The 12,478-nt window shown below is 50.1% G+C and overlaps 1 protein-coding gene across 2 annotated transcripts in view; it reads right to left on the minus strand.

Annotated features, from left to right (window-relative positions):
* Nucleotides 1–12,478, minus strand: part of NTNG2 (netrin G2) — a 485,923-nt gene that overhangs the window by 98,019 nt on the left and 375,426 nt on the right. Inside the window, exon 6 of one of the 2 annotated variants that reach the window (XM_085613925.1) lies at nt 8,982–9,071. The exons of the other annotated variant lie outside the window; for it this stretch is intronic. Coding sequence (XP_085470051.1) covers nt 8,982–9,071 — 90 coding nt within the window. The remainder of the gene's footprint in view (nt 1–8,981; nt 9,072–12,478) is intronic. 2 annotated transcript variants of the gene reach the window in all.

Consider the following 12,478-nt stretch of genomic DNA (forward strand, 5'->3'; position numbering starts at 1 on the left):
CTGAGTAGGTTTTTGTGTCTGTTGTTCACGGGAATGTGCAAGTAGGCGTCCTTTAGATCTATAGTTGCCATGTAGTCCCCTCCTGTATCTGAGGTATTACTTCTTGTAAGGATGTCATTTTGAATTTTTGAGTCTTTAGGAACTTGTTTAGGAACCTTAAGTCTAGTATCGGTCTTAATGTTCGTTCACCTTTTGTATGAGGAAGTACGTTGAATACACCTCCTTGTTCCTTTCCTTGTAAGGCAGCCTCTCTATGGCCCTTTTGTGTAGAAGTTCTTGTGCTTCTTCGAGCAAATGAGACAGCTCTCTTTTTGAATGAACCTTGTTCTTTGGTCTTCTGCATGGCGGTTGTTTTGCCAGTTCTGTGCAGTATCCTTATTGTATTATGTTTAGTATCCATTTGTCGGATGTAATCCTCTTCCACTCCTGGAAGAAATTTGCTATTCTACCTCCCACTGGTGTTGCATCTTGGAGGTATTTTTTTTGTTCTTTGGGACCTGATGTTCTTGTACGTGTATTTGTTGTTGCGCACTCTGAGATCTTGTTAGTGTGTGTGCCAAGGTTGTAGTGCAGTCACTTGGAGGTGGGTTGCTGCCCCCCCCATTGCTGTTGGCCTCTTTCTCGAGTGCGCCCTTGAAAGGATTGCCTCCCCTGTTGGTATTGCCAACCTTGTTGTTGCTGACCCTGTAGTTGGCTCTGGTTGCTTCCTTGGTAACCCGGCTGAAAGGTCTGGTGTGAGGCTACTGGCTGGTGGTTTCCCATGCCTGCAGGTCTCCGTGATGGTGTCCCTCTAAGCATACCTCTGAATTGTAGTGCCCCCATGGACCTTGCCGTTTCATTTTCCTTCTTCAGCTGAGTTAGCTTGTCATCCACAGCTGTTCCGAACAGTTGTTCCTCATTGAACGGGGTGTTTAAAATGTTGCTCTGTTCCTCTGGTTTGAACCCTGAGATTCTTATCCAGGTGTGACTTCTCTCCGTAATCCCGATCATCAGTTGCCTGCTTGAAGTCTCTGCAGCATCTAGGGCTGATTTCAAACATGTATTGGCCATGTTCTTCCCCTCTTGCACCAAGGGTGCTGCCCTTCTCTGGAATTGGTCTGGCAGATGTTTCAGCAGTTCGTCTACTTCCTCCCAGCGCTGGTATTGATGCCTATTGATTGGTGCATTCGAATTTGCTAGGTGCCACTGAATGGCGGCACTTCGTTCCATCTTCCTTCCTGTGAGATCCATTCTTTTGCTCTCCTTGTCTGGTGGTGGGCCCACGTTAGTGGGTACATTAGCCCTTTTTCTGGCTGTGGAAGCTATTATAGAGTCATAAGGCACTGAACCTCTGATATACATTGGGTCCTTGGAGGAGTGTTTTTATTTTTTCTCTCCCCTTTACTGCCTTGCATGCGGCAGGTTCCTTAAAGGTTTCCTTTCCCCGGTCTAGCACAATTGGGAGCATGGGCAGGAATTGGCTTCTTGTCTGTGTGGGCAGCAAGGTCTCTAGGAGGAAGCAGGACAATGGCTTTTCCTCCTCTAGCTGCACGCCATAGGTGTTTGCAGCCTTCTTTATCACCTGATTGTACATCCTGATGTCGTCGGGGGGTGAGGGCCTCGAAGGGTATGAGTCTATCCCTTCCCCTGGCGAGTCGGCGTTGAGATCTTGCCACTGCATGTCTTGTGCCTCAGAGGTTGCCGAAGTGTGATAGGTTTGGTCCACTTCTTCTCCCTCAGTTTCGAAGTAGTATTCTTCTTTCTCGGCTCTGGGGTCGTAGGAACCTGTAGTTTCTCAAGGTCTTTTTGGGTAGTGTCGAGGTCTTCGGCAGGATCTTAAATTGCCTCATTGTCTCGTCGAAAACTTTCTTGCGCTTCAAGATGCTTGCCATTTCGGCTTCGAGACTCTTCCTTTTCTTCTCGAGCTCCGATGCTTGTTCTTCGGTGGTGAGATTTTCGGGCTTTCTCTTGGCGCTTGTCGACACTGACGTCGAAACTTACTTTACCCTCTCTTTCTTTGACGACGAGGAGTCCTTTTGACTGCTCTTCGATGAATTCATCTTATCGAGGGTTTTCGCTGTCTGGGAGTCCTTGCCAAAGGAACCGACGGACTGTTTGTCCTTAGACGAGCTCGCCAAATGTTTCGACGCCTGGGCTGTTTTCGGGGCACAGTCAACTGTTTAGGGGCGTTGTCTCTCTTACCTCCTTTGAGTTCTCTTTTCGGCGTTGACGACTTGGATGTACGTGTCCTCCTCACATTCGGGCCCTACGGCGATGTTGTCCTCTTCCTCGCTGTAAAGGCCCAGGTCTCGAGGCGATGGTGATGGCCCTTGACCCTGTATGCTGTAATTCGCTCTTCTTTGCCTCTCCCTCACCCTCAAGGTCTTTGGGGTGAACGCCGAGCACGCATTGCAATCTTCGGAGCGGTGGTCGAGCGGCAGGCAAAGGTTACAGACCGGGTGCTGGTCCTTCTTTGCGTACTTGTGGTGGCAATTTTCGCAGAGCTTGAACGGTGTCTTGTCCATTACAGCGCCGAGGAAGTCCCCTGTGTGCGCATTCTCCGTCGGTCGAAGTTTCGATTAATTTTCCCCTTCTCTGTATCCCGGTTCACTTCCTCGAAGGCCGGTGTGTCAAAAGTTGTTTTCCTGTTTTTGTAGCTGATTCTCGTGGATTCTTCTCTCCCACGTTCTGGAGCTCCTTCCGCCTCGATCCAGACCCAACGGCGGAAAAAAAGAATCTGAAGATGACGACCAAAGGTGGGAGCTTCCGGAGGAAGCCCGTAGACGTCACAGAAGGACACCAAATGGTGGTATGTCGACACCCACCAGGCCACAAAAAAAAAAAAGAGAGAAGAAATACTCCAAATTCCGGACCCAACCACTAAATGGCGGAATAATGCACTGCATAGTGAATCCAGAAAAGATTCAAGCTGCAAAAGCGCTATTTACAGTAACAGCCTGGTTGTAGGGGTTCCATCAATAGTAGTATCACACTAATAGGGTATTTCTCCAACTATATGAGTGCCATAGTTCTAGAGTGTTCTATCTGTGAAAAAGTAGTGTGGGACGGGGTGTTGTTCTATCTGTAGCACTAGTGTGGGATGGGGTGTTGTTCTATCTGTGGCAGTAGTGTAGGACGGCGTGTTGTTCTATCAGTAGCAGTAGTTTAGGATGGTGTGTTGTTCTATATGTAGCAGTAGTGTGGGACGGGGTCTTGTTCTACCTGTGGCAGTAGTGTGGGATGGGGTGTTGTCCTATCTGTGGCAGTAGTGTGGGACCTGGTGTTGTTCTACCTGTGGCAGTAGTGTGTGACGGGTGTTGTCCTATCTGTAGCAGTAGTGTAGGATGGGGTGCTGTTCTAGCTGCAGCAGTAGTGTAGGACGGGTGCTGTTCTAGCTGCAGCAGTAGTGTAGGACGGGTGCTGTTCTAGCTGCAGCAGTAGTGTAGAGCGGGGTGTTGTTCTAGCTGTAGCAGTAGTGTAGGACGGGGTGCTGTTCTAGCTGTACCAGTAGTGTAGGACGGGGTGCTGTTCTAGCTGTAGCAGAAGTGTATGACAGGGTGCTGTTCTAGCTGTAGCAGTAGTGTAGGACAGGGTGCTGTTCTAGCTGCAGCAGTAGTGTGGGGTGCTGTTCTATCTGTAGCAGTAGTGTGGGACGGGGTGTTCTAGCTGTAACAGAAGTGTAGGATGGGGTGTTGTTCTAGCTGTAGCAGTAGTGTGGGGCGGGGTGTTCTAGCTCTAGCATAAGTGTAGGACAGGGTGTTGTCCTAGCTATAGCCGTATTGTAGGACGGGCTGCAGTTCTAGCTGTACCAGTAGTGTGGGGTGGGCTGTTCTAGCTGTAGCAGTAGTGTAGGATGGGGTATTGTTCTATCTGTAGCAGCAGTGTAGGACGGGTGCTGTTCTAGCTGCAGCAGTAGTGTAGGACGGGCTGCTGTTCTAGCTGCATCAGTAGTGTGGGGCAGGGTGTTCTAGCTGTAGCAGTAGTGTGGGACGGGGTGCTGTTCTATCTGTAGCAGTAGTGTGGGACGGGGTGTTCTAGCTGTAACAGTAGTGTAGGATGGGCTGTTGTTCTAGCTGTAGCAGTAGTGGTGGGGGGGGGTGTTCTAGTTGCAGCCGTAGTGTGGGGCGGGGTGTTGTTCTAACTGTAGCCGTATTGTAGGACGGGCTGCTGTTCTAGCTGTACAAGTAGTGTGGGGCGGGGTGCTGTTCTAGCTGTAGCAGTAGTGTAGGACCGGGTGTTCTAGCTGTAACAGTAGTGTAGGATGGGGTGTTGTTCTAGTTGCAGCAGTAGTGTGGGGCAGGGTGTTCTAGTTCTAGCATAAGTGTAGGACGGGGTCTTGTTCTATCTGTAGCAGTAGTGTAGGACAGGATGTTGTTCTAGCTGTAGCCTTATTGTAAGACGGGCTGCTGTTCTAGCTGTACAAGTAGTGTGGGACGGGGTGCTGTTCTAGCTGTAGCAGAAGTGTAGGATGGGGTATTGTTCTATCTGTAGCAGCAGTGTAGGGCGAATGTTGTTCTAGCTGCAGAAGTAGTGTAGGACGGGGTGCTCTTCTAGCTGCAGCAGTAGTGTAGGGTGGGTGCTGTTCTAGCTGCAGCAGTAGTGTTGGACGGGTGCTGTTCTAGCTGCAGCTGTAGTGTGGGGGGGTGTTTAAGCTGTAGCAGTATTGTAGGACGGGCTGCTGTTCTAGCTGTACCAGTAGTGTGGGGCGGGGTGCTGTTCTAGCTGTAGCAGTAGTGTAGGATGGGGTGCTGTTCTAGCTGCAGCAATAGTGTAGGATGGGGTGCTGGTCTAGCTGTACCAGTAGTGTGGGGCGGGGTGCTGTTCTAGCTGCAGCAGTAGTGTAGGACGGGTGCTGTTCTAGCTGCAGCAGTAACGTGGGGCGGGGTGTTCAAGCTGTAGCAGTATTGTAGGACGGGCTGCTGTTCTAGCTGTACCAGTAGTGCTGGGCTGCTGTTCTAGCTGTACCAGTAGTGCTGGGCTGCTGTTCTAGCTGTAGCAGTAGTGTTGGACGGGTGCTGTTCTAGCTGCAGCAGTAGTGTAGGAAGAGTGTTGTTCTAGCTGCAGCAATAGTGTAGGACAGGGTGCTGTTCTAGCTGCAGCAGTAGTGTAGGACGGGCTGCTGTTCTAGCTGCAGCAGTAGTGTAGGACGGGGTGCTGTTCTAGCTGCAGCAGTAGTGTTGGACGGGTGCTGTTCTAGCTGCAGCAGTAGTGTAGGAAGAGTGTTGTTCTAGCTGCAGCAATAGTGTAGGACGGGGTGCTGTTCTAGCTGCAGCAGTAGTGTAGGACGGGCTGCTGTACTAGCTGTAGCAGTAGTGTAGAATGGGGTGCTGTTCTAGCTGTAGCAATAGTGTAGGACGGGGTGCTGTTCTAGCTGCAGCTGTAGTGTTGGACGGGTGCTGTTCTAGCTGCAGCAGTAGTGTGGGGCGGGGTGTTCAAGCTGTAGCAGTATTGTAGGACGGGCTGCTGTTCTAGCTGTACCAGTAGTGTGGGGCGGGGTGCTGTTCTAGCTGTAGCAGTAGTGTAGGATGGGGTGCTGTTCTAGCTGCAGCAATAGTGTAGGATGGGGTGCTGGTCTAGCTGTACCAGTAGTGTGGGGCGGGGTGCTGTTCTAGCTGCAGCAGTAGTGTAGGACGGGTGCTGTTCTAGCTGCAGCAGTAACGTGGGGCGGGGTGTTCAAGCTGTAGCAGTATTGTAGGACGGGCTGCTGTTCTAGCTGTACCAGTAGTGCTGGGCTGCTGTTCTAGCTGTACCAGTAGTGCTGGGCTGCTGTTCTAGCTGTAGCAGTAGTGTTGGACGGGTGCTGTTCTAGCTGCAGCAGTAGTGTAGGAAGAGTGTTGTTCTAGCTGCAGCAATAGTGTAGGACAGGGTGCTGTTCTAGCTGCAGCAGTAGTGTAGGACGGGCTGCTGTTCTAGCTGCAGCAGTAGTGTAGGACGGGGTGCTGTTCTAGCTGCAGCAGTAGTGTTGGACGGGTGCTGTTCTAGCTGCAGCAGTAGTGTAGGAAGAGTGTTGTTCTAGCTGCAGCAATAGTGTAGGACGGGGTGCTGTTCTAGCTGCAGCAGTAGTGTAGGACGGGCTGCTGTACTAGCTGTAGCAGTAGTGTAGAATGGGGTGCTGTTCTAGCTGTAGCAATAGTGTAGGACGGGGTGCTGTTCTAGCTGCAGCTGTAGTGTTGGACGGGTGCTGTTCTAGCTGCAGCAGTAGTGTGGGGCGGGGTGTTCAAGCTGTAGCAGTATTGTAGGACGGGCTGCTGTTCTAGCTGTACCAGTAGTGCTGGGCGGAGTTCTGTTCTAGCTGTAGCAGTAGTGTAGGATGGGGTATTGTTCTATCTGTAGCAGCAGTGTAGGATGAGTGTTGTTCTAGCTGCAGCAGTAGTGTAGGACGGGGTGCTGTTCTAGCTGCAGCAGTAGTGTAGGACGGGTGCTGTTCTAGCTGCAGCAGTAGTGTGGGGCAGGGTGTTCTAGCTGTAGCAGTAGTGTAGGATGGGGTATTGTAGTGTTGTTCTAGCTGCAGCAGTAGTGTGGTGCGGGGTGTTCAAGCTGTAGCAGTAGTGTAGGATGGGTGCTGTTCTAGCTGCAGCAGTAGTGTGGTGCGGGGTGTTCAAGCTGTAGCAGTAGTGTAGGACGGGCTGCTGTTCTAGCTGTAGCAGCAGTGTAGGACGGGGTGCTGTTCTAGCTGCAGCAGTAGTGTAGGACGGGGTGCTGTTCTAGCTGCAGCAGTAGTGTGGGGCGGGGTGTTCAAGCTGTAGCAGTAGTGTAGGATGGGCTGCTGTTCTAGCTGTACCAGTAGTGTGGGAAGGGGTGCTGTTCTAGCTGCAGCAGTAGTGTGGGGCGGGGTGTTCAAGCTGTAGCAGTAGTGTAGGACGGGCTGCTGTTCTAGCTGTACCAGTAGTGTGGGACGGGGTGCTGTTCTAGCTGCAGCAGTAGTGTGGGGCGGGGTGTTCAAGCTGTAGCAGTAGTGTAGGACGGGGTGCTGTTCTAGCTGTACCAGTAGTGTAGAACGGGCTGCTGTTCTAGCTGTACCAGTAGTGTAGGACGGGCTGCTGTTCTTGCTGCAGCAGTAGTGTGGGGCGGGGTGTTCAAGCTGTAGCAGTAGTGTAGGACGGGGTGCTGTTCTAGCCGCAGCAGTAGTGTAGGACGGGGTGCTGTTCTAGCTGCAGCAGTAGTGTAGGACAGGTGCTGTTCTAGCTGTAGCAGTAGTGTAGGACGGGTGCTATTCCAGCTGCAGCAGTAGTGTTGGATGGCGTGATGTTCTAGCTGCACCAGTAGTGTAGGACGGGTGCTGTTCTAGCTGCAGCAGTAGTGTAGGACGGGTGCTGTTCTAGCCGCAGCAGTAGTGTAGGACAGGGTGCTGTTCTAGCTGCAGCAGTAGTGTGGGGCGGGGTGTTCTAGCTGCAGCAGTACTGTAGGACGGGGTACTGTTCTAGCTGCAGCAGTAGTGTAGGACGGGTGCTGTTCTAGCTGCAGCAGTAGTGTAGGACGGGCTGCTGTTCTAGCTGCAGCAGTAGTGTAGGACGGGTGCTGTTCTAGCTGCAGCAGTAGTGTAGGACGGGTGCTGTTCTAGCTGCAGCAGTAGTGTAGGACGGGTGCTGTTCTAGCTGCAGCAGTAGTGTAGGACGGGTGCTGTTCTAGCTGCAGCAGTAGTGTAGGACGGGCTGCTGTTCTAGCTGTAGCAGTAGTGTAGGACGGGTGCTGTTCTAGCTGCAGCAGTAGTGTAGGACGGGTGCTGTTCTAGCTGCAGCAGTAGTGTAGGACGGGCTGCTGTTCTAGCTGTAGCAGTAGTGTGGGACGGGTGCTGTTCTAGCTGTAGCAGTAGTGTGGGACGGGGTGCTGTTCTAGCTGCAGCAGTAGTGTAGGACGGGCTGCTGTTCTAGCTGCAGCAGTAGTGTAGGACGGGCTGCTGTTCTAGCTGTAGCAGTAGTGTAGGACGGGTGCTGTTCTAGCTGCAGCAGTAGTGTAGGACGGGTGCTGTTCTAGCTGCAGCAGTAGTGTAGGACGGGTGCTGTTCTAGCTGCAGCAGTAGTGTGGGGCAGGGTGTTCTAGATTTAGCAGTAGTGTAGGACGGGTGCTGTTCTAGCTGCAGCAGTAGTGTGGGGCAGGGTGTTCTAGCTGTAGCAGTAGTGTAGGACGGGTGCTGTTCTAGCTGTAGCAGTAGTGTAGGACGGGCTGCTGTTCTAGCTGTAGCAGTAGTGTAGGACGGGCTGCTGTTCTAGCTGTAGCAGTAGTGTAGGACGGGTGCTGTTCTAGCTGCAGCAGTAGTGTAGGACGGGTGCTGTTCTAGCTGCAGCAGTAGTGTAGGACGGGTGCTGTTCTAGCTGCAGCAGTAGTGTGGGGCAGGGTGTTCTAGATTTAGCAGTAGTGTAGGACGGGGCGACTCACCCTAAGTGTTTACCTGAGGCCGGTCACTTTATGATGCTCGCTTCTTACAGGCACACATGACAGACTCGGGGACCAATGTCCTTAGTCACTAAAGGTTGACACAGGTGCTTGCGTGACGCAAAGTGGTGCAAACAGCTGAAACAGCAGCATTGGTCAACTTTCATGTGCTAAAGCGCTCTGATACCTCCACAGATCATGTTTGCGCAAAATAAAACCTTATAAATAAATAAATAAAGGGTTTTTAAACCAAAAGTTGAGACCCTCGCACAGCATCATTTTGGCTTGTGCTGCAAAGTTCCAATCTTCCAGTAATTTATGCAAAGGGGGCGTGTCTGAGATGGACTGATGGAGTCACCCCTTGGATTTTATGCATCCTCAGGTCACCTACATTGATCTGAGCAGCTTTGCGTCTTTCAACCTGTCTCCAGTCCACCACAGGGGCTATTTTCAAGTGCCTAGGGTACTCCTAGCAGTGGTCTAGGGGCTCGAAGGTGGGGCTTGGTAAGCAAGCTGGGCATGAGCTGCTGCGGGAGAAGGATAGAAGAAAGCCGGAACACAAGCGGGTGGGGCGGCAAGCCCTAGTATTGTTCTCCTGAGCAGCGGAGGGAATATGGCGAAGAACCCACCTGGCGGCTTAGTGTCGGGCGGGTCAAGGGTCGTAGTAGTGGTGGTAGAGGTCCTCCTGATGATGCCCAAGTGCCTGAGCCTGTGTAGGACTGGCAGAAAGTAAAAGACAAAACAGACGGTTTAAGTGATAAAGGGACCGTCGGAGGAGTGCTGGAGGGGTCCACTGGCAGCCTTGGGTCTTGGGGTGACCACTGAACATTGGAGGAGTCTGAAGAGAGAAGATCGCTCTTTTAAACCTGAGAGTAGAAAACTGACCGCATCCCTACAGCGGACGAATCTTCAAGGCACTGCTCAATGGCCAAAAAGACATAGAGAGAGGGAAAATCTAGGGTTTATTTACAAGCCCCTTGCACCGCCAGTGTGTCACTTTTTATGATGCTCTGGCGGCAAAAAGTGCAGACCCGAATCTATGAGGCCAGGCAAATGCACTTTGCGTGGCTTTTCATAGCCTCGTAGATATGGTGTGAGGCAATGCAGCCCAAGTTGTTGCGTTCACATACACTGTGTCAGGGGGGCGTTCCATGGGTGTTACGGTGGGTGTTCCCACGCAACACCAATGGGTTTTGACGCTTCCCAGATTTACAAGAATCTGTAAACCTGGGAATACATCAAAACCTTGTGCCTCCCCAGGGCAGGTGCAACGAGGAGAAATGTATATTCTCCTATTTTTTTCCCCTTTCTATGTGAGCTGCATTCTGCAGCTCACATAGAAAGAGGAAAACTCTTCCATGGATTGTTTTTGTCCAGAAAGGTATCCCTTACTGCACAAAAACAATCCAACAATTGAGGCACCCTGGTGCAAGGGTGCCTGCGCTGGCACTAGGCACTATTTAGTGCACCAGCGCTGGCTGATAGGAGAGGAATGCACCGTATCTCATAAATAGTAAAAGAACAAATAAGGGAGAAAAAAGACAGAATGGGAAGCTATAGGAGAAGAAGAAAGGGACTTGCTAAGAAGTAAGTGAGTGAATTAAAAAGCATGAGCAATGGTATTAAAAGAGAAGAAATACTGAAGTGAATAATAAACGAGTAAAGAAAAGGATGATAGAAGAAGAAAGAGTGACTAAGAGAAGAAGAAAGAGCAAATAAGAGAAGAAGGAAGAGCAAATAAGAGAAGGAAGAGCACATAAGAGCAGGAAGAGCACATAAGAGAAGATGGAAGATCGAAGAAAAGAAGAAAAGGAGTGAATACAAAAGCTTGGGTAATGAAATGGACGGAGTAAAATAATAAAGAAGGTGAACAGGAAAATAGAAAAGGGACAGAATAAGGGAAGAAACAAGGGACAAACGAAGAAGTAGGAGAGTGAATAAAAGAGTAAAAATGATGGGATAAAAGAAGAAGAGAGTGAATAAAACAAGGAAAAAAAGAGACGGGGTAAGAAAAAGGCTGAATATGATTAAAGGTAAGGGACAAAGAAAAGAAGAAGAAAGCGAGAGGAAGTGAGTCAGATGAAAGGAAGTGAGTAAAGGAAAGATTGTAAATAATAAAAGAAAGCAAGTGAGTAGAAATAAAAGAAAGTGAGAGACAGAGAACAAATGAAAGGAAGTAAGGGAGAGAGAGAGAGAGAGCGCAAATAAAGTAGAAGAAAATAACGTGCTACGGTAAGGCAAAGGTCGAAAATAAGAAGGAGAAACTGGTGAGAAGGACAGCCAGTGAACCACATGGGAGCAGAAGAAAGATGAAGGGAGCAAATTGATTTGATTTTTTTGAAATTTGTAAGGTGCAGCAAATACCCCTGGGTGTCTAGGCGCTGCACTTGATAAGATAAATGTAGAGCGGAAGGAAGCTAGAAGGATTTATGCCATAAACAGCCATGTTTCAGGCATTACTACATTTGAGAAGATAATAACAGAGGAAGCCAAAAAACATAATAAAGATGAGCATACAAGAAATGGTGTGGAGGTGAAAACCGAGTCCTCTAGGCAGGAAGGCGATGAGAAACATCCGGGGCCTCATTTATAAGATGTGACGCATCGCTGCGTGAAAGCAGCGATGCGTCACTTCTCAGTGCGCCCTCCTTGCGACACCAATGATGCATCATATTTATAATATGACGCATCATGTCGCAAGGATGGACAGATACGTCAGTATAATTGACGTATCTGTCGGCACAAAAAGTGGCGCATTGCTGGAGTTGTGTCGGAAGCCTGACGCAACTCCAGCAATGTTCCTTTCACATGGGGCAAGCCCCATGTGAAAGGGCCTGCATCGCCCTTATGCCTGCCATGAGGCAGGCGTAAGGTTTTGACGCATTGGCGTCCTAGAAGTGGCGCAGTGAAATCTCATAGATTTCGCTGCACCACTCCTACGACCCTTTTTTGCGGGGGTACGCGCACCCTGCATACATTATACCTGGCGCAGGTATAATGTAGCGCAGGGGTTTACGAAGTGACGCATCTACCTAGATGCGTCACTTTGTAAATATGGCGCAACATGGCGCATGGTTTACGTCACTGGTGCGTCACAAAAAGTGACGCACCGGTGGCGCAAAAGTGACGCAGGGGCTCATAACTGAGCCCCCCAGTGTTTAGCTCTCCATGAGACAGTAAAACGTGCACGCACACTGTATGTGGTAGGTTCTGGCTAGGGGCGAGCAACTTTTAATGAAGTGTGTGAAGTTTTGCAAACTCCAAATCTTGGCGTCCTCGGAGGTTTCATCGTTCCCCACTCTTCCTGTGCCTGGCCCTGGCGTTGGCTTCCACACAAACTAGCCATATTTCTATATCCAAGTGCAAATGTTTCAGAGCGAGTGCCAGGCTTTCCTGGTGAGTGGTACTGTCTTTCACAGGAATGCCAACATTTCATGAGTGGTACTGTCTTTCACAGGAATGCCAACATTTCAAAGCAAAAGTCACTACCCTCGCAAGTACCAATATTTCCTCACTAGTGCAATATTTCCTCAATAGTGCAAAATGATCTCACTAGTGCAATATTTCCTCACTAGTGCAATATTTCGTTTCTGGGGCTAGTTGGCACTGAAGATGGATGTGCTGTTTTCTCGCAAGTTAATTTTAAAACTCTTACACTCACGACTGTGAAACTGGATGGATGGTGGCGGTACTTTTTTTCTTCCAACCTAAAGGGGGTATAAAATCCTGGTATTTCCGTCAGAACCCTCTTGCGGTGAATTATGTGCCCTGTGAGTAGAAAGTGTGATATTTGTGAAAAGTACTGAAAGTTTGTGATTCCCTGATCCCTAGGTCTGCTCCCTTCGGTGGGCCCAGAAAGAAGGGGACACCGTTAGTTCAGTGTAACGTGCTCATCTCACTTTGTGCCACTTCTGTCAAAAATGTCAAGGAATATACCAAGGCGTAAAACTCACGGAATTTGTTTCCTAGAATTCTGCAGCACACACACAAAGAGGAAACGGCCCGAGGGTAGTTTTTGTGCAGGAAGGCACCCGTTGCTGCACAAAAACTATCCCGCTCTTAGCCCAGACATCCTTGCACCATAGCGCCAGGGTGCCTGCGTTGGTGCTAGGCAGCCAGAAGCACA

Source organism: Triturus cristatus, chromosome 1_2, assembly GCF_964204655.1.
Source record: "Triturus cristatus chromosome 1_2, aTriCri1.1, whole genome shotgun sequence".
NCBI lineage: Eukaryota > Metazoa > Chordata > Amphibia > Caudata > Salamandridae > Triturus > Triturus cristatus.